Genomic DNA, 22847 nt, shown 5'->3' on the forward strand with positions numbered 1-22847 from the left:
CTACAAAGGCAAGAGGGGAAAAAAATAAAATAAGACAGTTAAGGGATTGTCAAGCTGATAACTTGATGTCTACATATCACTGACCTAGGACAAGGTTCAACAAACCTTTTCTTAAAAGGTCAGATAAACATTTTAAGCTTTATGAACCATACAGTCTCTTTTACATCTACTTAACTTTTCTCTAATAGCATAAAAGCAGCCACAGACAATAGTAATTGAATGAGTGTGATTGTGTTCCAATATATTTAGTTAACAAAGCAGGCAAGTCATAGTTCACTAACCTCTGGCCTAGAACCAGCCCTAAAATATGAGGGGAAAAAGGAAATAGCATTTTTAGTGTTTTTCCTCCTTGGTCATTGTTCTCCTTATCTTAGGACCTTCACAAGTCAGACTTGGTAGTATCCTAAATCAGAATGGATTAGGTAGACATTTATAGTCTAAACAAGGAAACAGACAATATATAATAGTGTCATCCATAAAGCAACAACTTAAAATACAGCCTTGAAAAGGTAATGCAGCGAAGTGTTAAACATGCTGATAGATGTCTTTTGCTTTACAGTACAGACTCTTCAATCCTAACCATTGACTATGTGTTATTTGAACCTTAAATTATCCTTAGTTTTCTACATTGTTTTAGATCATTGAGTGTATACTGCATCCCAGACTTTCCACCAAAGTGGTGTGATTTGTAAGCATCAGAGCAAAATTCTCTTCCTGATTGTATGAATTGGTGATAAAAATCTTGAATGACATCAAGTAAGCTTTCACACACTTTTAAATATGCTTTGTTTTAAAGTAGGTCAGACTTCCCAGTTGGCATCACAGAAAATGGCCCAAGTTACTTTTACAATTTTGCCTAACAGCAAATTTGTTTGACAGAATTTCTTCTAGAAAGTGGCTATAGAAGGATTAAATCTGCTTCATAATAGAATTTTACAATGGAACTACAAATAAAACTTAAATGTTAGTATTAATATGTATTAATGTATCTCCAGGTAAACACCAGAGTGACATATTTCATGTTAAATTGACTGGTCTTATACTTAAGTGACCAGGGAAGGAATGTAGCTAGAGGCAGAATGTCATTCATCACGTATTACTTTTTAGAAGCAGAGTTTCAGGATTTCATTTTTTAAATTTATAGCTTTGATTGGTAAAATTTCTTGGCTTTTGAATTTAAAAAAATTCATATTCCTAGTATTCACTTAGCATTGTTAATAGAAAGCTCACTGGCCAAATCGTTTGGCATAATGTGCTTGTGATTTACACAGGAGGTTGTGAAAGGTTTTGTAAAGTCTAGCTTGTTTGAATAGATCAAATTATCATTTTTATTACAGCTTTTTATTTATCGTAGTACATAAAATGATTTTGAGAAATCTCCAAAGAATGCTGATTTGATATGGATTTTGCTTTGATATAATTAACATTTATTGCAAATGCAGATTTTTATGATAAGTAAACTCTGATAGTATTATAATAGATTTTTTAACTGTATTGAGAATGCATAAATCACATTATTCTCAAATATTTTCAGTCAGAATGATAAATACATACATATATATATAAACATAGTCATGGAAGCAATAAATGAAAAGTCAATGTAGCTCTTCTCTCTAAGACATAAAAGTTATGTTTCATTCCATCTCAAAGAGAAAGTCTATAAACAAAGATAGGTGCTACAAATTTCTGCATACCTCTCATGTCAATGTATAACTATTAAATGCAGATTTGATTTTTTTCTATGTCTTCAAGGGTCTGAATCTTCGTAAAAAGTAATCAATCACTAATTTATTTGTTTGGGGGTTGTAGTTTGATTCCTCTTTTAGAATACCTCAACATTATATTGATCTTATAATTGTATTAAATACAATCTGATTCTTCTTTAGACTTTCCAATTACAGCCTTTCTTTACTTTTTTTTTTCTGTCTCTGTTCATCTGTTTGTTGTTGTTGTTGTTTTAGAAAATTCTAGCCAAAGCACTTAGCACTATACCTGGCATATAATAAACACTTGATCATTGTTAGCTATCATCATTATTTATGTTAATTTCCTATTGCCAATATAACAAATTACTACAAACTTAGTGGCTTTAAACCAGCAGTCCCCAAACTTTTTGGCACCAGGGGTCTGTTTTGTGGAAGAATTTTTTTTCCATAGACTGGGGTGGGTGTCGGGGAGAGTTTGGGGATTATTCAAGCACGTTACATTTATCTATTGGGTACTTTATTTCTGTTATTATTACATTGTAATATATAATGAAATAATTATACAACTCACTATAATGTAGAATCAGTAGGAGCCCTGAGTTTGTCTTCCTGCAACTAGATGGCCCCATCTGGGGCTGATGGGAGACAGTGACAGATCATCAGGCATTAGATTGTCATAAGGAGCACACAACCCAGATCCCTCATATGTGCAGTTCACATACAAAGTAGGGTTTGTGCTGCTATGAGAATCTAATGCTGCCACTGATCTGACAGGAGGCAGAGCTCAGGAGGTAACGTGAGCATTGGGGAGCAGCTGTAAATACAGATGAAGCTTTGCTTGCTTGCTCACTGCTCACCTCCTGCTGTGTGGCCCGGTTCCTAACAGGCCACAGACCAGTACTGGTCCGTGAACCAGGGGGTTAGGCGCCCCTACTTTAAACAACACACATTTGTTCCCTTATAGTTCTGTAGATTAGAAGTCCAACACAAGTCTCATTGGGCTAACATCGAGGTGTCAGCAGGGCTTTATTCCTTGGGGCTATAGGGGAGAATCCATTTCCTTCCCTTTTGCAGCAGCTTCTAGAGACTGCCCATGTTCCTTTGCTCTTGGTCACTAGCAAGTGATTATATGGCTCAGGTCTCTGTTTGTGTAGTCATACCCCCTTCTCTGACTCTCCTGCCCCTCTCTTTCCCTTCTAAGCACCCCAGTGATTACAGTGGACCTACCTTAATTCCCAGCAAGATGGCTAATTTAATCACCTTTGCCACGTACATTACTTCCCTATTGCACTTGAAACAAATTACTACAACACAAATTTATTCTCTTACAGTTCTGGAGGTCCAAAGTCCAAAATCAATTTCACTTGGCCAAAAATCAAGAAATTGACAGGCCTGTGTTGCATATGGAGTTTCAAGGGGACAATCTGTTTTTCTGCCTTTTCTGGCTTCTAGTGGCCACCTGCACTCCTTAAGTCATGGTCTCTTTCTCCATCTTCAAACCAAGAGCACAGCATATTGAAATGTTATTCTCTGACTACGACACCTGGTTCTGTGGTCACGTTTCCTTTTCCCTTACTGTGACCCTCCTGCCTCTCTCTTACAAGGACTCTTGGGTTTACATTAGGCCCATCTGGATAATCCAAGTTTGTTCCTGTCAAATAATCTTTAACGTAATCATGTCTGTGGATTCCCCCTTGTCATGTCAAGTAACATATTTTCAAGTTTCAGGAATTAGAATGTAGACTTTTTCTGGGGACAGTTATTCTGCCTACCCCACCAGTATTAGGCCGAGACTCTCTCTTAAGCTTACCTTTGAATCTCCCAGCCACTCATTGAACACTTGTGTCTAGATCCTCTGTCTGAGTCTCAAAGACTATTTTTACTATACCTTTTTCTAGCCCCAGAGTGGCTTCTCCTAGTTTTCCTATTTCTTCCATTTTTCCAAGCTCAAAACCTTAGAGTTAGTTTTTCTTCATTGTTCGTCAAGGATCTTTACTCTCTTGATTTTCTGGGGTTGTGTTTGGGAGAATTGGTGAAGGAAAATCATTGGATTATTCATTTACATATTATTTCAATAGGTAGACCATTGTGCTTTTAATATAAAATTATGCATACTGTGCTGCTGAGATACAAAGAGAAAGGGAGTGTTTATAAAACCATTTTTTAAAATGGCTTTCAATATTATGAAGTATATAGGATGTGTATTTTCTGGACAGTTTTATTCGGATCACTGAAATTTTGCATTGAGTGGTTGTTTAAGAATGTAAGCCCAGTGTAATTCAAGGGATATTAGTATACCACTCTGAGATAGACCTCCTAATTTGCCCAGTTACACTAATTCCTAAACAAAGAATGCAAAAATCCTAACTTCTGCAAAAGAGAAGCTTCTTGCCATTTGTTTTCAAATTTTATATGAAGGTTTATGGCTGCACAGCATTTTGACCAATGGAGAAGGTGAAATATTTTCTTCTTTGTTGGTGAAATTTGTAAATGGCGAATTTTCTTCAGTGGGGATCTCAGAGTAGCCTCACACTGTTTTTCTCTGGGATACTGTCTTGCCTTCACTTGTCTGGAGGACAGGTACCAAGAATCAATCAGGAGTCAGTTTGCATATTTGAAGAATGGGAGTGACATGAGGGGATTATCTCGATGGAAACTGGGAAGAGGGACAATTTTCCCTAGGAAAGGAAGTCAAAGAAAATGGGCATTCTCTCAGAATTCAAGGGGGAGGAGCAATTTTAAATGCAGAGTAGAGTCTGTTACTCAATTTCAGAAACCCCATGTTCAGATTCCCTGAGACACATACACCAAGATGGGACTAAAGGATCAGACTTATTGAAAAATACTGGAGACGTGTCCGTAAAGGAGAAAAGGTGAAGGAGCGGAAATGGGCAGAGAGCCTCAGACTGCGAGTCAGGTCCCATGTCGGTGAACAAAGATTGGGGAGGAAAACTTGTTTAGGAAGAGTGTCAGACTACAGCACAGTTCTGAGGATGCTGTAGCTGTGAAAATGGGGAATGAAGCTGTGAAAATGTTGAGTCAAAGTTGCCCATTAGAGAAATCCTTCATGGGGCAGGAAGGAGCCAGCATAGCACCTCCACCCAGTTCAGTACTAGGAGCAGCACAGGGAGCTGTGTGGCCACAGTCCTCCTGGGGTAGCAGGTAGAGGCCATCAGTCAACTGTATTCTGTGCCACAGGTTCTCTTGAAGTGAAACCTAAGGAGGAACCTCCATGTCTACACCAGTCTACACCTTGATTTGTACATATCCACTTCATGCTCATTTTGGGAGCAGCATTAAAATGACTTTAATTTTGGCTTCCTTCCTTCTACCAATCAGTTATTGTGTCATACAGGCAAAGCCACCACAATATCTCTATAACAATATAATAATGTTTTAAGTATCAATAATATTAACCTTTGGATTAAAATACACATTATAAAGGGAGTTATGCAAATATTTTGAGTTGAACATTTTCAATCAGAATTTATTTGTGATTTTTTTCCAAGTGTTGCATGGAGTTATTGTTCATACATTCTCATTACTGTATAATATTATCTTGCATGAATTCACCAGATTTTAGGTCTTCTGACTCTGAATCGGAGTTCTTTTTATCAACCTTTTTTTTTTAGTATAAACTGGGTTAATAGGATTGACTTTTTATCCCTAATGCCCTGCTAAGGCCTACTGTGTTGGAGAGCAGTTGATATCTGGCTGGATAAAAGGGAGAAGGACAACCTTGTTAGTTTCATGTGTAGAACACTTTGGAAAGCAGAGAAAGATTGCTTTCCCTCCTTTACTGCAAAGTGAGGTTGCAGGAGTTGGGGAATGTTGGGGTGGAAATGGATGCTTAAGAGCAACAGGAAGACCCTGAAGGGCTCTTGCTACTACAGCTGCCAGTTTTAACAACTGCAGAGCAAATTCAACTTACCTTGCTAGTATTATTTTCCTCTATGGTTTATTCAATACTATTGCAAGAGAAAAGCATCATCAGGGTAGGCATGAGAATAACCATGGAGTTAATGTTTGAGATACATTTGTTTCATACAACCCAATAAGTGATTTTAGAGCTCACAACTTACCACATGACTGACTGAAATTTCATGAACCATTATATCCAATATGACAGCATGATTTAAAGATCAGTGTGAGGTTAAAACCAGTGTTTCTGGATGTCTGTGTAATTTGCAATTGGCTTGCTACTTTTTGGAAACATCAAGCATTTGCATTTGCATTGTGATTGGGAATCAGTCATCATGTCATCATGTTTTATTTCTTTTAGGTCCTTAGCACGTTCTCTTCTCTTCTGGCCTTTTCCCATGTTCTTCACTCTACTTGGAGTGCTTTTATCCCTGCTTGTTGGGGTGTTCTTCTGTCCTTGAAGGCCTGTTCTTCAGCCATGAAAGAATAGCACCTGTCCTTCCTCTGAAACTCATGGGAGCTCTCATCTAACCCTTCTCCTTATCTCATTGTTATTTGCATATTGATTTACTATTCCCTTTACCAAAAAGAAAGACCTTCACCATTGGAATTATCTCTTAAATATATTTGAACTTGTTATTCATTAAATTTATTTTGATTCCGTGTTTTCCAAAAGTTTTTTTTTTTTTTTTAAACTCTTGGGAAAGCACTACAGTAATGAATCAATACAGTAGAATTAATGCAACTAAGAGATAATAGGGCTCAGGAAAGCAGGAAGCCAATAAACCAACCACGGTAACTGTGCTTAAATCTCAACTTGGCGCCAAACAACCTGGGCCTCCAGAACAAAGCGGTGTATTATTATCTAGTCCTCATTATCACACACACACACAAAAAGAACAATGGTTCGTTTGCAGAAAGTTGATTCACCTTGGCCATAAAGTTCAAGAAAACTCTCATACTGTACTTTACATAGATGTTAGTCAGTAGCATAATTGTATCCTTAACTAACTGAATGAATCTTTATTGAGGACCTACTAAATGCCTTTGGGTGTTTCATTTTGCTAATTTGGAGGAGGGAGAAGGGCAGGTGAAATAAAAACTAACATCTCTTGTTTAGCAAGTGATAAGAGAACAGACAAGTAAGTAGAATGTTACATACTGATAAGCGTTTTAGTTGAAATAAGCTTAGAATTACTCTGTAAAGGAGCATCAACCCAGAGAAGGATTAAGGAAGAGTTCGCTTGAGGAGGTGATTGCTGATGTTGGAACCAAGCTTTGAAAACCATTTGAAGGTTATCTCAAAGATTGCAGTTGGTGTTGAAAGTCAGAAAGCCAAAGACAGGACAGAGACAACAGGAGTTGTAGGCCCCAGAAGCAGCATGTGCAAAAGACTCAGGGACCAAAGAGAGCATGGGGCTTCTCAGAGGCTAAGGTTTTGAACAGGACCTTAACCATGAAGGACCTCATATTCAGGTTAAGCAATTTTGCATTATGCCTGAGAGGTTAAAGAACTTTGCAAAGTTTGATGCCAGGAATTGACATGATTAGATTGTTAATTTTGAAATATCATGGTACAGGCAGGATGGAGATATGAATTAAAACTGAGCAAGACCAGAGAAGCTTGTTAGAAGGTGTCTGAAGCAGAGATATGACGACAGTAAATAATATTGCTCCCGCCAGGATGCTAATCAACGGTATCCTCCATAATAATAAAGAATACATGGAGAGTTATTTCACTTAACTGCTTCTCCTCATGGCCTGCAACAAAAACACTCAGCACTACTTGGAAGTAAAGTTGATGTTTGTATAGATACATTAAGGACACAGTGGAAAACTGTCCTTGATGGAATTTCTTTCTCTCTTCAACAATTTTATTAGAACTGTCATATGCTTGGATCTTCAATGAATACCCATCGTTTGTTGAAGAAGATAGTCGGAGATTTGTGTCTCAGGAGACAGGACACCTCTACATATCTAAGGTGGAGCCGTCGGATGTGGGAAATTACACATGTGTGGTGACAAGTATGGTGACAAATGCCCGAGTGCTGGGCTCTCCAACTCCTTTGGTGCTACGTTCTGATGGTAATGAAACTTCTCCAAGTGCAATTCTGAGTGCAAATGGTGCTGAGGCTGCAAACAAAAGCAATTGGGAAAATGTATAAAGTACATCGAGAAGAATTATCACTTCATGTTTTTTGGCACAAAGACTATTTTATGAGTATAATTACAAAAATGATTTGATAAATCATAGGTCCTTATGCATAATTCTTACCCAGGGCAAGCTTCATAATTTGCAGGGACCAGTGCAAAATAAAAATAAGTGGCCCCTTGTTCAGAAGTCATTAAGAATTTTAAGACAGCAATGGCAAACTATTAAACCAAGCATGAGACCCTTCTGAGCCCAGGGCTCAGGTTGACTCCCATGAAGTCACCTATCCTGACCTTTGCCAGCTTGAGGTTTTTAAAGCTCTGGATATTTTGCTATAGGCTAAAAAGCACCACTAAAAAAACCATTAAAGAAAAAAATCTGTTTCATCAACACCTTGATGGCTGTTTAAGGGGAGTCTATGAGCTGCCGAGGAAGCAGATCCATAAGCCTGGGTAGTTGACCCACTTACACAAAACCATATCTGATACAGCATAATGCTATGATCACAACACATTGAAGCACTTTTTCCAGTCAGCTATGATTGAATTTGACCCTTCCCATTTATTAAGTCATTGTTTCTTAACTCCAGGGAGCCATTTAATAAGTTTAAGATTGGTATCTCTGCTACCAGGGTATCATTAAGTAAATTCCCTGCCATAATTTTTGTTCTTTAGGGAAATTTCAGGAAGCAATAATATATTATATATTTCAGTTTGACTAGCAATGTCAAAATTGAATACACAATTTCAAAGCCTCCCATTTTGTGTAATGTAAAAGACTTAGTGGTTTTCTTGGAACTGCTCTGTACGTGGTAACCTATGAATCAGCAAATCCAAAGTTCTTAAATGTTTATTAATATTGCATGTTTGACCCAAGTTAGTTCAGGTTTTTTAAAGCTCTGGATATTTTGTTATAGGCTAAAAAGCACCACTAAAATAATCATTAAAGAAAAAAATCTGTTTCATCAACAACTTGATGGCTGTTTAAAAGGGAATCTGAGCTGCATAGACCAAATTTTATTTAATTGAAATCACTAGAAGACCAGGTTCAAAATGGAGCAAAAGAAAGTTTTATTTAAGAAAAACGAGGCAATTCCAAAGGAAATGTTGAAACGATTAACTTTATATTGTGGATTTATAGGTGTGATGGGTGAATATGAACCTAAAATAGAAGTTCAGTTTCCAGAAACTCTTCCAGCAGCTAAAGGTTCGACTGTGAAATTGGAATGTTTTGCCCTTGGAAAGTAAGTTTTATAACATTTACTCCTATGTGCTGAAATATTAGGTTGCTATAAGAAATCAGGATGGTTTTTGAAAGACTCTTCTTTTTTATTTGCTAAAATTTACTTTCATTTTGAGGCAAAGGAAAAATAAAATGCAGGGGAAATGCATATATAAAATTTAGTTTGAAACTTTAATATTTAAAGTCGATTTGAAGAGAATTACTCTGCCTGCCTAATTTCATAAAATAAATTGGTGGGGTTTTTTTTTTCCTTATTCATTTGCTGTAATCTAATATAGTGGGTCTGTATTAGGCTTTTTTCTCGAAATCATGAATTGACTCAAGAAAAATGAAGGTTATTTTATTAAAATATCAACTTAAAGACTTAAGTTAAATCCTTTTATCCGGTTTATATAATTGACCGTTGGAAGTGGTTTTCTGCATTTAAAATCCTGTGCCTTCTTGTTCCATCTTAAAAGCTTTATTTTCTCAAGTCGAAAAGGCTTCCAGACAACAGCAGACAACTTGACAATTTTCTTCTTAGTCCCATACCTCAGATTAATTGGAGAAGAAGTGATGGACTGCCATTTTCCAGCAAAATTAAATTAAGGAAGTTCAATGGTGTGCTTGAAATCCCCAACTTCCAACAGGAAGATGCAGGTTCCTATGAATGCATTGCTGAGAATTCACGAGGAAAAAATGTTGCTAGAGGGCGTCTCACTTACTATGGTGAGCATCTGCTTTGGACAAATTGGAGTTTTAGCATTTACTTTCTCATCTATAAAATGTTGTTTAGGGGTGAGAGATTATAGCAGAATCCCAATGTTCAACTTGTTGGTTAAACACTTTGTTCAACATTTTGTTAACTGTTGATAAACATTTATCATAGGGGGTATTAAAAAGAAATAAATTTTTGTAATGAAGTTGAATATATACTCATTTTGCATTTTAAGATGATTCATGCAAAGATGAAATATTTCATATTTTTTTCCTAAGAATAACCTCTCACACACTTAAACACATTGGAGAGAGATCTCTTTTCTGTCTGTCTTCTCCTCTAGAAAACAGGTTTCGTATCTTGTTACCTCTAGTAAAGAGAAAAAAAAAAAATCTGCCCTTTGGGAAAAGTTGCAATTACTGTGTTAAACAAACCACATGAACTCTGGCTCCAGTTGAGTTCTTCAGTGTTACTCTATGCCTTCCAAAAATGTATCTGTACTCTGTTTGCTGCCTTTAATTTGTAATCACTTCTTTTTTTTGATGTACTGCTCAATTTGGGTAAGGAAAGAATAATAATGTCACCTTTATTTAGAGTCTATTTGTAGGCAAATTAGATTGCCTTTTTATGAAAGTTGTTTTCAAACCTCTTATTTTAAGAAAACTGGGTTTTTGATGAAAACATGGCTTAGAAAGAATAAATATATAATTTTACAAAATGGACTTATAAAATACATGGAGACATATATATTCAGCTCAGTGAATATATATTTGCCCTTTAATAATTAGAAACATTGTAAAACTAGTGGGAATCGACCACTCTTATGAAAGGTAAATTGCATTATATTCTATTTATTTTAGAAACTGGAAATTGAAACATCTTGCAATACATCCTTGGATAGCATATGTGCATGTTGCAAGGAAGAAAAGTTTGCAAAGGGAAATATTGAAATTATAGGTCTTAGGATCCCTCCTACCTTGAAAAATATGAAGTCTACCAGTGCATTACTTCTGGCATGATTAACACTAGTTATTATATTGTAAGATTTTAGGATCTGTCAGAAACAAAATGGAGGCATTGTTTGGTAGCATCTGTCATTCTGTTTTGTAACTCTTCCATCTTGTTGCATGATTAGTTTAGAATGTATAGCACAGAACTTACCCAGGTTTCAAGGTCTTTGGGTTCCTAGGATTCTATGGAAATAGGTGAGCAAGCACTTAACCCATGTGGCTATCCAGCTCTAAGGCCCTGACAAAGCCAATAACCATTTCTCATACTCTAGCTTAGTTCCTTCTTTCTGCACAACCACTACGTGATCTAGGATAAGAAGATGACCATTATGGGAACACACAGGATATTCCAACTGTATTAATGTTTCAGTAAAAATATTTTTAGCTGTATATAACAGAAACCCTGTATACATAATAAACAATTGTATGCTTCATATGACAAGGAAATCCAAAACTAAATTGTCATTTAGTTACCTTATCAGGCCACAACCCAGTTTCTTTGTGATTAGTTTTTCTGCCCTTGTCTATTTTTTTTTCCTTTTTCTGCATGTTAGTTTCCATTATGATCACAAAATGGCTGCCAGCAGTGACTAGCACATCAGTTGTTACTCATCCTTCCTTTCTCCAAAACATCTAGAAGTCCCCTGCTCAAACCTCACTGGCTACGTTTTCATTCCTAAACCAGTCACTGGCAAGGAGAAATTAGATTAGACAATTAAGTGCTTCACTTGGAACAGAGAAAAATGTCATGTTTCTACAGACGATGTGAGGTGATGGAAGAGTGGGCAATTGAATGAACAATTGGGGTTATTTTAGGAATAAGGAAGAGAGGAAATGAATGCACAATAGAAAACCAACAGTGTCTGCTATACTTACTAAAAGAGGCAGACTATTGCTTTAGTCCATTGTGTAGGTAATATGATACATACCTAAAATATAAATCAGAAATTAATGCCATAAAGCATTTCATGAAAGTTGCCTTGCAATTTCTGTTTAACATTAGTATATTAAGTAGATGCCATGCAGTTCTCTAGTTATCTGCTCTAATATTTCATGTGAAAAATAGTCTATAGAATGTTTGCATCTCATATGATGGAATAAGGAGAGAAATCAGAATTGATGTGGCAGTTATGATTTCAGGATTTTTTAGTCCAGCAAATTATCCTCCCGTTTGGGGAAGAAGAGTATTACTATGGGAAGTTTGTGGGATTTTTTTTTTTTTTTTTTTTTTTTTTTAGAAACTTGGGTCTCTATAAGAGGCTGATGTGTGAGTCTGTTCACAGTCATATTCCCTCTCAGGCTGATCATTCAAAAGAAAATGTGTTTTAATATAGAGGGAAGTGATTTGGTACTGAACTACACTTCATACTGAGCAAGTTGTATGTATGTGTGTGTGTGTGTGTATATATATATATATATATACACATACACACAAAAGAGAAAAGTTAGACCTATACATTTTCTGTAAAAGCTAAATAGCCACAGTTTCATTTCAATTTCATTTATAAAAAAGCAATTTTATGAGCTAGAAATGGAAAGATGAATCTTCCCATGGTTGCAATTAAATGGAAATAGATAAACTGTTTCTCCATATGGAGGATGCAAATGTGAATCCCATAGTACACATCACATGCATAATGCAATGTGAAACCAGTAAGACATCTCACCTCCCAGTTTTGGATTTAAAACACAAGCTGAGACTTGGCTGGATATACTGCGTATAGTAAGTGACTTTCATTGTAAGTGGTACAATGCTTTCATCTGTAAAATGAATTTTCCAAATACCCTCTAAAGCATAAGTTGAAAATGATAAATCCACTTGATGGAACTTATTTGCATACATAATTTAAAGTTGTGTTGGTTACTTCTTTTTCTGGCAAAAAATCACATGACTCAAATTGAACCAACTTATCCATCTTTTCCTGTTTTGATCTTAATTCACTCAGAGGTTCTTAAGATACTCACTGGTTTGTATTTAATTAAGTTATTTCTAACTTGTGGAAAATATTTTTTCCTCAGCTATAGAGGTTTCTCTCCTATGGATGTTAATTTTTAGTTCATAATTAAGAACAATGTATGCTGTTATTCACTTATTAAGTTATCATCAGTTGTGATCTCATGATTCAAAGCTACACTTGGAAAGCAAAATCAGTTTTGTGTACCTATATTACCGTCTACTAATAGATATCTAAATAATATAATACAGTGCTCAGAATTTTGATAATAGAGAAAGCATATAATTAATTTGCCTTAGGAAATAACAGATTGCAACATCCATCCTCAAATGTAGAAATGTTTCATACATTCACTGAGTAGATACTTAGTGAATGAAATATTATTCTAGCCTCTGTTCTCACTTCTATCTGTTACTCATAGTCATGTCCATTTCTGTTAATCCAGATAAGATAATAAAATAGTAAATACACTTTATTTGCTGGGTGTTTTAAATTTCTTTTCTTCTCCTTTTTCTTTCATTGAAGCAAAGCCCCATTGGGTTCAACTCATAAAGGATGTGGAAACAGCCGTGGAGGACAGTCTTTACTGGGAATGTAGGGCGAGTGGCAAGCCCAAGCCCTCCTACCGATGGCTGAAAAATGGAGCAGCCTTAGTGCTAGAGGTAAGGTAACATGGATCGAAAATGGATTTAGAGGCCTGGTATGGTAAATCCACCCTTTCCTCACTTTGTGTTTAGTAGATGCTTTCTTTAGTCCCTAGTACCAAAATAAACTGTTGAGTTTACACACTTTCCTTTACTTCTAAGCAGTGGTAGAGGAGGAAAAATATCAAATCAAGTACCCAGTCTGCCAGTGAGGAGAGCTTTTCAGCATGGCATTTCACTGGGAAAGAGTCCTGGTGTGAATTTAGTCTGTAAAGTAATCTACTGTTTTTTTGGTATTGAAATTAGCGAAGGCCTTACTTTAATCAAATTTAGGATATAATTTCCTTTTCCTGTTTGACAACTTGGTGTGGCCTCTGGAGAATGAATGTATCTATTACTTGGTTACCTTGTTACATAAGTACTTATTTTCTCCATCACTCTCATTCTCAAGCCATGTAATTTTTGCCCTTTTTTTGTATACTAAGTCAATTATGTTCTTTCAATTTCCATACCTAACCTTTCATACTACCTAGAAACTCTGGTAAATATATGTGTTTCCCAGAAACCTTTCTAATCCACAGATTTTATAATGTTTTTAACTTGCATGATTTGAAAAAACATAGTAAAAACATTTCCAACTGATGAGATAAAAATCAACCTCATAAAACATTTTTTAAAGTCACGGTACATTTTTAAGAAACTTTAACTGTAGGGGAAAAAGTAAAATGGTTTCATATTTTACCTCTTGCTTTGTTATCTATTTTATGATATACTTTTGGACTGAAGGATGTTAATTCGTACTTCTACTGTGTTACTATTATGTAAATTAGTCTTTCACATTTAAAATAAGGAAAAGGTTAAATTTCAAGCCAGCCTGTCTAATATGCTCAGAAAAATGTAGGAAGTTTGTGTATGAGTGAAATGATAGTTCATTTTTAATCTAAAGTGGTATGTTTGTTTATATGAAAGACATTTTTATTATCATCTAGGAGAGAATACAGATAGAAAATGGTGCCCTTACAATATCAAACCTAAGTGTGACTGATTCTGGCATGTTCCAATGCATAGCAGAAAACAAACATGGCCTTGTCTATTCCAGTGCTGAGCTCAAAGTTGTTGGTAAGACTGATGTTCTCTGTTCTCCTCTTAATTTTTTGTCTTAAATCCTGGATTGTTTCCAGAAGCAATAATGTTTACTTTTCACATTAGGTTCTTACATCTAATAATATCTACAGTATTACAGCATGATCATTCAGTTTCTAATCAAGGCATACCTTTTAACAGTTTCTAAGGAAAAACAGCAATGATGGCCAGAATTGAGGACCAAGGGTTAAGTAAATCTACAGTAGGAATCAAATATTGGCATAAGATATCCTTATCTACCTCCAATATTACCAACTAAGCAAAGCCTTTTAGGAGAATAAGTGATTTTGGTGTTCTCTGTTGCCGGTCCCTAATAGCAAATACCAAAATCTGAGTCAATCATATTTGGTTCAAAAAGAGTTGCCTTTGCCTTTAGTGACTGTGTTAGAAGCATGACACATTGGACACATTGAGGCTTTCATTGTCCAAGGTCCACTGCTTGAAATCATAGATGATCTTCTTCTTGTACTTTAGGTATAGGAGAAAAAGAAAATTTTCTGTCATGTTTAAAGCAATTGTCCAGAAGAACGTTTACATTGCAAATGATTGAAAATCCAAGCAAAACGCCATAGCATAGTATAGCATAGCACAAATGAATGGAAGGAAGGGAGGAAGGGAGGAGGAACAGGAGGGTTTGTTCATCTGTCCATGTTATTAAAATGGAGGATTTGGATTTCAGCATAATTTGGTCCAGCGTTCAAATATCATCACCATTATCAGGTTCTATACGATGTTTCCCAACAAATTGAATTTATTACCACAGTCATTCCAGTGGAAGAAAGACGGCTGTCTTAATTGCTCAAAGGGAAGTCAAAGTGTTGCATGCCATTGGCCCCATATAGCCTGATTTGGGTTAATACTTGTTTCTGAACCAATCCATATGGTCAGCAAGTGATAAGGCCCTGCATGATTTAAGTCATTTGCCCCGAGGGAAATTTAGAAATGTCTGGAGATATTTTTGGTTGGTGTGGGAGGTAGAGGACCAGTATGTGGTATTCGCATCTTGTGGCTGAAGGACAGATAGGCTGCTAAATATCCTACAGTGCACAAAGTAGCTTCTCACAAAAAATAATTATCCAGCCCAAAGTGTTCTATGTCAAGAGTGATTGAAAAACCCTGGTTGAATGGGAAGTAACTCTCTCATCTCTAGTGCCTGGCAGTTAGAAATGTATCATCTGTACCAGGAGGACTGATGCCTGGAGGGATGATCCACTGAAAATCTGGCTGCTGTTATCCATGACAGAGAAGTAGTATATTATGACAAAAAGAGGGAGGAGTTTGCATATAAGTCTTAACTTGAAAGACTGCAATTCTATTGTAATAAATTAACCTAATGAGCCGTAGTTTATCAGTCTTTAAATTGGGTGGAACCCTACTCAATGTACTGTGTGGGATTGTTGTGTGTGAAAAAATACAAGGTGCGTAAACAAAAGATTGTATTCAAATATAAACAAGTTTTTGTTTTAACAAAAGTCACTCTTTTAGGATTTTAATTTTTAAGGCCAGCAACCTCTGGATGCCATGTTTTCTTCACCACAATCAAATATATAATTACATAATATGATTCACTCTAAGATTTCCACTGATCAAATAAATAAATTATATTCACTGGGATTTGCCAAAAGACACAGCGTTAGCTATTTGGGAAATGCACTAGGTTTTTAACGTTTTTCACATTTACAGTAAAAGGAAGAGTGATTTTTTTAAATTAACATACCCTTTCATTCAAATGATACAATATTATGTATCTTAAATGTTCAAATGTTGTTTCAGGATTAACATCCCATGAATTATTAGCAAACGTAGTATTTTCTGCACATTATTATATTTCATGCAATATTATAGCATTTAAAATGATATGTGCATAATATTATTTCTTCCCAGTTTGGAAGTTCAACCTAACAGTTTGAACATTTTATCATAGCACTTGATACATGCATATGTATGAGAATATTAATTCAGTGCTTAGCCTCTGTTCTCAAAGCTTTTGCTGAGCTTTGTTGAATGCTGGGGACTGTACCAAGTGCTATGTCCTAAAGGTTAGCAAGAGAGACAACCCCATTCCTGTCTTCATGGAGCTAACATTTAAAAACATTCTATACCAAATGTTTTCCTTTTATTTAATAAACACATGATTGAGCTACTTTAAATCTTCACCATAAACTAAAAATTTCTGTATAAACTAATTGTCTCATGATTTAGACTTGCTAGAAAACATAATAGCATGAATTATCCTGTGTGTGGCGCACAGTAAGCCAAGTAAATCAAGCACCGACACCCTGAATGTAAAGAAAACTTTTAAAACTGTAAAAATGGGCCTTTAAAATTGACAAGAAATGTTGTAAATGATCCACTTCTCCTTCTCTCCTTTCTCGCTTTTCAGCTTCTGCTCCGGATTTTTCAAAGAATCCAATGAAGAAGTTGGTTCAGGTGCAGGTGGGCAGCCTGGTCAGCTTGGATTGTAAACCCAGAGCCTCCCCAAGGGCACGCTCTTCCTGGAAGAAGGGGGACGTGAGCGTGCAGGAGCATGAAAGGTATTCTGATGTCCAGAAAAGTGGTCATTTACTTTCCTCTCACTTTCCATGCTGATGTCAACATAGGTTTTAAATATGAAATGAAACAAAATAGCATTTCAGTAGCATGTGAGATCTTTAAGAACTAAAATAGTGGTACTTTTGTTCTTTGATACCTTTGTAAGAGTGTTCAGTTTTTTGAAATCTAAACACAGAAAATATACCTAAGTTCTTCCCACGTAGAATACTTTCTTTTAACAAGAATTTTCTTCCTGAATCACTGGGAAGACTCAATCAGAATGATGAAGAAATGTCGGTCCCAGAAGCAGACCCACATCCCAGGACAAAGAAGAGAAGGATATATAATAACAGCACATGCCAAAGAAATACAAATATTCCTATTATCCTGTACTCAAATAGTTTTGCACTACTGGTATTTAGTTTAAGCAAAGGCATCCCTGGTTTCCTGGTTATAATTATAACATTGAGATGAAGAAGCAGGATGGGCTTAGTGAAAAGCACAGATTCTGGAGCTAGACCACCTGGTTTCAAATCTTCATTTTTGCCTTTACTTGCTCAGTGCTGTGACCTAATCTTACTGTGCCTCATTCCCTTATTTGTTAGTGGGAATGATAACAGTTCATGCCTAATGTCAAGAATTGTTATGTGGATGAAGTATATAAATATTAATAAAGCATTTAGGTAAACACCTGCCAGAAAGTAAGCATATGTATTGGTTATTACTGCTGCTTATCTATTATAAATTTACTATTTATTTATTTGTTATTTATTATTACAATTTATTGAGTATTTATTGCCAGGGATTATGCTCAGAGCTTGTGATAAGCAGAATAATTGGCTCCAAAGCATCCCTCTCCTTATCCTGGAAAACTGTTACTATGTTATATTACATGGCAAAATGTAATTAAATTTGCAGGTAGAATTAAGGATGGAACTGAAGTCGTATCAGTTGACTTTAAAATAAGGAGATTATCCTGGAGTATCTAGGTGGGCCCAAAGTAGTCACCTGAGCCCTTAAGAGAGGAAGAGGAAGGTGGAAGGATTGGTCAGAGAGCTGTGATAATCACAGAAGGGGCAGGAGAGACCTGAAGTCTGAGAAAGACCCTGATGAGTGTTGCTGGCTGTGAAGATGGGGGAAGGGGCCAGTAGTAAAGAAAATAGGGCCTTCAGTTCCATGACCACAAGAGGCTGAATTCCACCAGCAACCTGAATGAGCACAAAATGATTCCAGATTCAGAAGGAATGCAGCCCTTCTGAATCTTGATTTTAGCACAGTGAGACATATACTGGACTTCTGACCTCCAGAACTGTAAGAGAACCAATTGATGTTGTTTTAGGCCATCAGGTTTATGGTCATTTATAACAGCAATAGGTAACTTAACACAGAACACTGCGTGCATTATCACATTGAAATATTTCTGCAGGTAATGAGAAAATGGAAACTTAGTGGGATTAATTTGTCTAAAGTCACATAGCCAGGATTGGGAGCCATTCTGTTTGACTCTAGGACATAACCACTAAGCTTTATCAGAGCCACATTTTGTACAGGGAGCCCAGAATCTTTGAGGTGGTCTCAGCTGTTGAAGTCATAGAGTCCAAATTATTACGTTGGAAATGAAAGGAAAACAAACAAACAATAAAACCTTAGGCCAAGAAATGTGGATTTGCTTTTCTAAAATCACAGCATCAGATGGCACATGACCAGGTTGAACGGCTTTTAGATTATAGGCCCAAAGGTATATTTAGACAAGTTGGTTACAACAGCACAATCTGTAGTTCCTCCAGTATTTAACCAAAGATACCTTCATTAAAAGGCAGACACAGCAGGATGACAAGATAAAATTGTGAACTGAGTGGTTTGACACAATCCAGCCAAATGCTAGGCTGCACAGAATAGATTTCTGGAACAGGAGGTTAATTAGTGATTTGCAGTTTAATTTTGTAAGCCAGTTTAAACAACTACGGGCTTGTGGCACAAACTAGTTAATTTTGGCTATGCTGGAAGTTAACTCTTCATATGGAACTGCTGACATTTTTGTTTTCAAAAATTTTTTAATTGATTCAATAATATACATGAATTAAAAATAGAGATTATTTCCCGTAGACATCAATGCTTTGTACAATACTAAATCAACTTGTCGCACAGTAGCAAATATAGTAGGTAGAGGCTTTTAATCTTAATTTTTAAAGGGGATAAAAGGATTAAGAGATTTAGCTAGAGATATACAAGGAGAGATTTATATCCACATTGTATAGTGATGGTGCTGGTAAAAATGTATAAGTTCCAGGATCTAACCTGGAATTTCTGATTTAGCCACTTAATACTTTAACCTATACTCAATACAAGTACAGATTTGTGGCACAAGCTATTTAGTTTTGACTATGCTGGAAGTTAACTCTTCCTTTATAACTGCTGACATTTTTGTGTTCAAAGATTTTTTAACACAATTTAGTGTCATTAGATCAGCTATGTAATACCTCTGAACCTTCGTTTCCTCTTCCATAATATAGAGATAATATATCCTTCCTTACACAGTCACCGTAAAATCAGGATTTAGCCTGATATTTATACATATACATATACTGATCTCTAAGAATGAGATCATGTTGTAAATAAAATTTTGAAAGTAAAAGTGGCTGAAAAAGAATTTTTTTGTTTGTTGGTTGGCTGTTCATTGGTTGGTTAGTCACTGTGAAGGCTGACAATCAAGGCTACCTGGACTCTCCATTCAAAAGGAATGCAGGCGCTGCTGTCTTGCTGTCCCATCACTCTCAACTCGTGAAACAAAACCACTGTTTTAGCGCCAGTCTCCCAGTGACATCCCAGGCAACATCAAGGAGGGAGGAAGAAGTAAGAATGCACTTCCTTCTGTTTAAGAGTCTTCCCAGAAGTCCTATGCAACACTTTTCCTTATACCATACTAATCAGAAATTCATTCCCTGGCCACATTTAACTGCAAGAGAAACTGAGAAATACAGGTGGTTTTGTTTTTGTTTTTGTTTTTGTTTGTTTGTTTTCTGGATGGGAATGCACCCAATAAAAAATTGAAAGTGTGTTTTTAAGGAGAGAAAGGAAAATAATTGCTAACCCAGCAGTGTCTCATGGTAATAATAGTTAGTTCTCTCTCCCTTTCAAGCCTCCTGACACTCTGCTTTGTATGACATATTTCTAATATCTCCCCTGCAGATCATAAGCTTTTGTATATGAAGATATCTGTAAAAAGAGGGAATGTATTTAAAAGAGGGTCCATAGTGTTCCAATCCTCCTTAGATCTGTGGTTTGAATTTTGTTTTTATCATTTTGAACAGCAAAAATCACTGATGAGCCAGGGCCTTGATACTTAGGGAGAAGCCTGCTAGAAGCAATTATGGAACAAGTTGCAGACTTGAACCTCCTCCAAGTCCATGGGAAATCAGAGTGGCCACAGCCATCACTTGGCAATGAAAGCCCCGGATCTTTCCCTCTTGACTTGGTCTGCAGGCTTCAGCCAAATCAGAAAAACATGTTAAATGGTAGATTTATTGTGGTTGTTAGATCATGGACTGTTACAACTTTTAAAATGTGGATTCAATCTTATTTGAAGGAGAAATAAATTCATTGGTGCATTCAAGCATATAAGACAATTTTTTGTTGGGATATTTGTGACAAAATTTGAAATGTATTTGATTTTTAGTTTTTTTAAGAGGCTAATAATTTAGACTTGTCGATGAATAAGAAACTTACGATAAAGATGAAAGCTTTCTCTAGCCTAACCTAAAGGCCACTGGCAGCAAATACATTTTGATTAAGCTAATATCCTGTATATGTGTCATTCAAGGTCTAAATCAGAAAACAAACAAAGGATGAAATACTTCTCTTAAGCACTGAATAAACTGAGGCTGGGTACAGTGGCTCATGCCTGTAACCCCAGCACTTTGGGAGGCCAAGGTGGGCGGATCACCTGAGGTCGGGAGTTCGAGACCAGCCCAACAAACATGGAGAAACACTGCCTCTACTAAAAATACAAAATTAGCTGGACATGATGTCACATGCCTATAATCCCAGCTACTTGGGAGGCTTGAACCTGGGAGGCAGAGGTTACGTTGAGCCGAGATCGCGCCACTGCACTCCAGCCTGGGCAACAAGAGGGAAACTCCTCCTTCCAAAAAAAAAAAAAGGATTGGATAAACTGATAAATGTGCCTTCTATGTAAATCATATACTAATATGTTTGAATAATCGACCAGGCGCGGTGGCTCATGCCGGTAATCTCAGCGCTTTGGGAGGCCAAGGAGTGTGGATCACGAGGTCAGGAGATGAAGACCATTCTGGCTAACACAGTGAAACCCCACCTCTACTAAGAAATACAAAAAAAAATTAGCTGGACATGATGGCGGGCCACTACAGTCCCAGCTACTCAGGATGCTGAGGCAGGAGAATGATGTGAACCTGGGAGGCAGACCTTGCAGTGAGCCAAGACTCCAGTCTGGGCAACAGAGTGACACTCCGCCTCAAAATATCAGCACAATAACAGCTTTGCAATTGTGAATCAGCGGTGATAATGTGGATCTAAGTCAGTGAGGCACCTAAATTACAGAATTGCTTTGAAGAAATGAGAGTTGTTTCTTTCAAGGATGGAGAGCATTTCAAGCTAGAGTAGTAAATGTATTACTGCCCAACAGTGGTCTTCAAAAAGCTGCTCTGAGTAGATAACAAAGGCTTATCCTGCAAAAAGTGATTCCTGGGCTCTCACAATTAAGTTCACGTTTGAAAATACCTTGAGTACCTACTATATGCTAGGCACTAAGTATTTGTTATTTATCATATAAGTCTATGCCATTGTTTTTAGCTTTTCAGGGTACACAGACAGGTAATAGGACAGGTACAATAAAACTCAATTGGCAAAGTACAGGATGTTCAGGGATCACCTGGGAAGGCTCTATTTCCAAATTAGGGATCAGGGCAAGCTCCCTGGAGAAGGTGATGTCTGCAGCAGGACTTGAAAGATGACCGGGGTTTTTGTTGGAGAAAAGTGTTCCAGGCAGAAGGGACAGCATGTGCAAAGGTACAGAGGCCAGTCATGATTTGGGTACTGTCTTAGTTCATTCGGGCTGCTATAACAAAATGCTAGATTGGGTAATTTATAAATAATGGAAGTTTATTGCTTACAGTTCTGGAGGCTGGGAAGTCTAAGAACAAGGCACCAGTCTGGTGAGGGCTCACTCTCTGCTACATAAATGGGGCCTTATTGCTGCATCCTCATATGGTAGAAGGAGCAAGGCAGCTCCATTCAACCTCTTTTGCAAGGGTACTGACCTTATGCCCCTATGTCTGAATCACTTACCAAAGCCCCCTCTTCTTAATACCATCACAATGAGCATGAGGTTTCACCATGGATTTTGGAGGGACATATTCAGATCATAGCAGGTACTTGATTAACTTATTTTTCAGTGGACCTCCATTTTAAGGTGCCATGACAGAGAGTGGGCAGAGAATTGGGCAGTAGAAGTAAGTAGGGGTCTTACTGTCAATGACAGTGTACCTGAATTAAGGAGTTTGGGGTCTATTCCACAAGCAGTGGGAGGCAACAAAATAAAATCAAAGGAGAAGACATGCAGGATTAAATTTCTGTTTAAAAAAGAGGACCAGCAGGGTGTGGTCCTCTGGTCCTCACCTTGGGAGGCCAAGGCAAGTGGATCACTTAAGGCCAGGAGTTTGAAATCAGCCTGGCCAACATGATGAAACCCCATCTCTACTAAAAACACAAAAATTAGCTGGGCATGGTGGCACACTTCTGTAATCACAGTTACTGGAGAGACTGAGGCATGAGAATTGCTTGAACCCAGGAGGTGGATGTTGCAGTG

At 36.9% G+C, this 22847-nt stretch overlaps 1 protein-coding gene across 1 annotated transcript in view; it reads left to right on the forward strand.

The window, feature by feature from the left end:
• Positions 1-22847, forward strand: part of CNTN3 (contactin 3) — a 266384-nt gene that overhangs the window by 156150 nt on the left and 87387 nt on the right. The window contains exons 5-10 of the mRNA XM_026446851.1: positions 7509-7712; positions 8920-9022; positions 9545-9729; positions 13209-13345; positions 14317-14446; positions 16854-17004. Of these exons, the coding sequence (XP_026302636.1) occupies positions 7509-7712; positions 8920-9022; positions 9545-9729; positions 13209-13345; positions 14317-14446; positions 16854-17004 (910 nt within the window). The remainder of the gene's footprint in view (positions 1-7508; positions 7713-8919; positions 9023-9544; positions 9730-13208; positions 13346-14316; positions 14447-16853; positions 17005-22847) is intronic.

The sequence above is a fragment of the Piliocolobus tephrosceles genome, chromosome 2 (assembly GCF_002776525.5).
Source record: "Piliocolobus tephrosceles isolate RC106 chromosome 2, ASM277652v3, whole genome shotgun sequence".
Lineage (NCBI taxonomy): Eukaryota > Metazoa > Chordata > Mammalia > Primates > Cercopithecidae > Piliocolobus > Piliocolobus tephrosceles.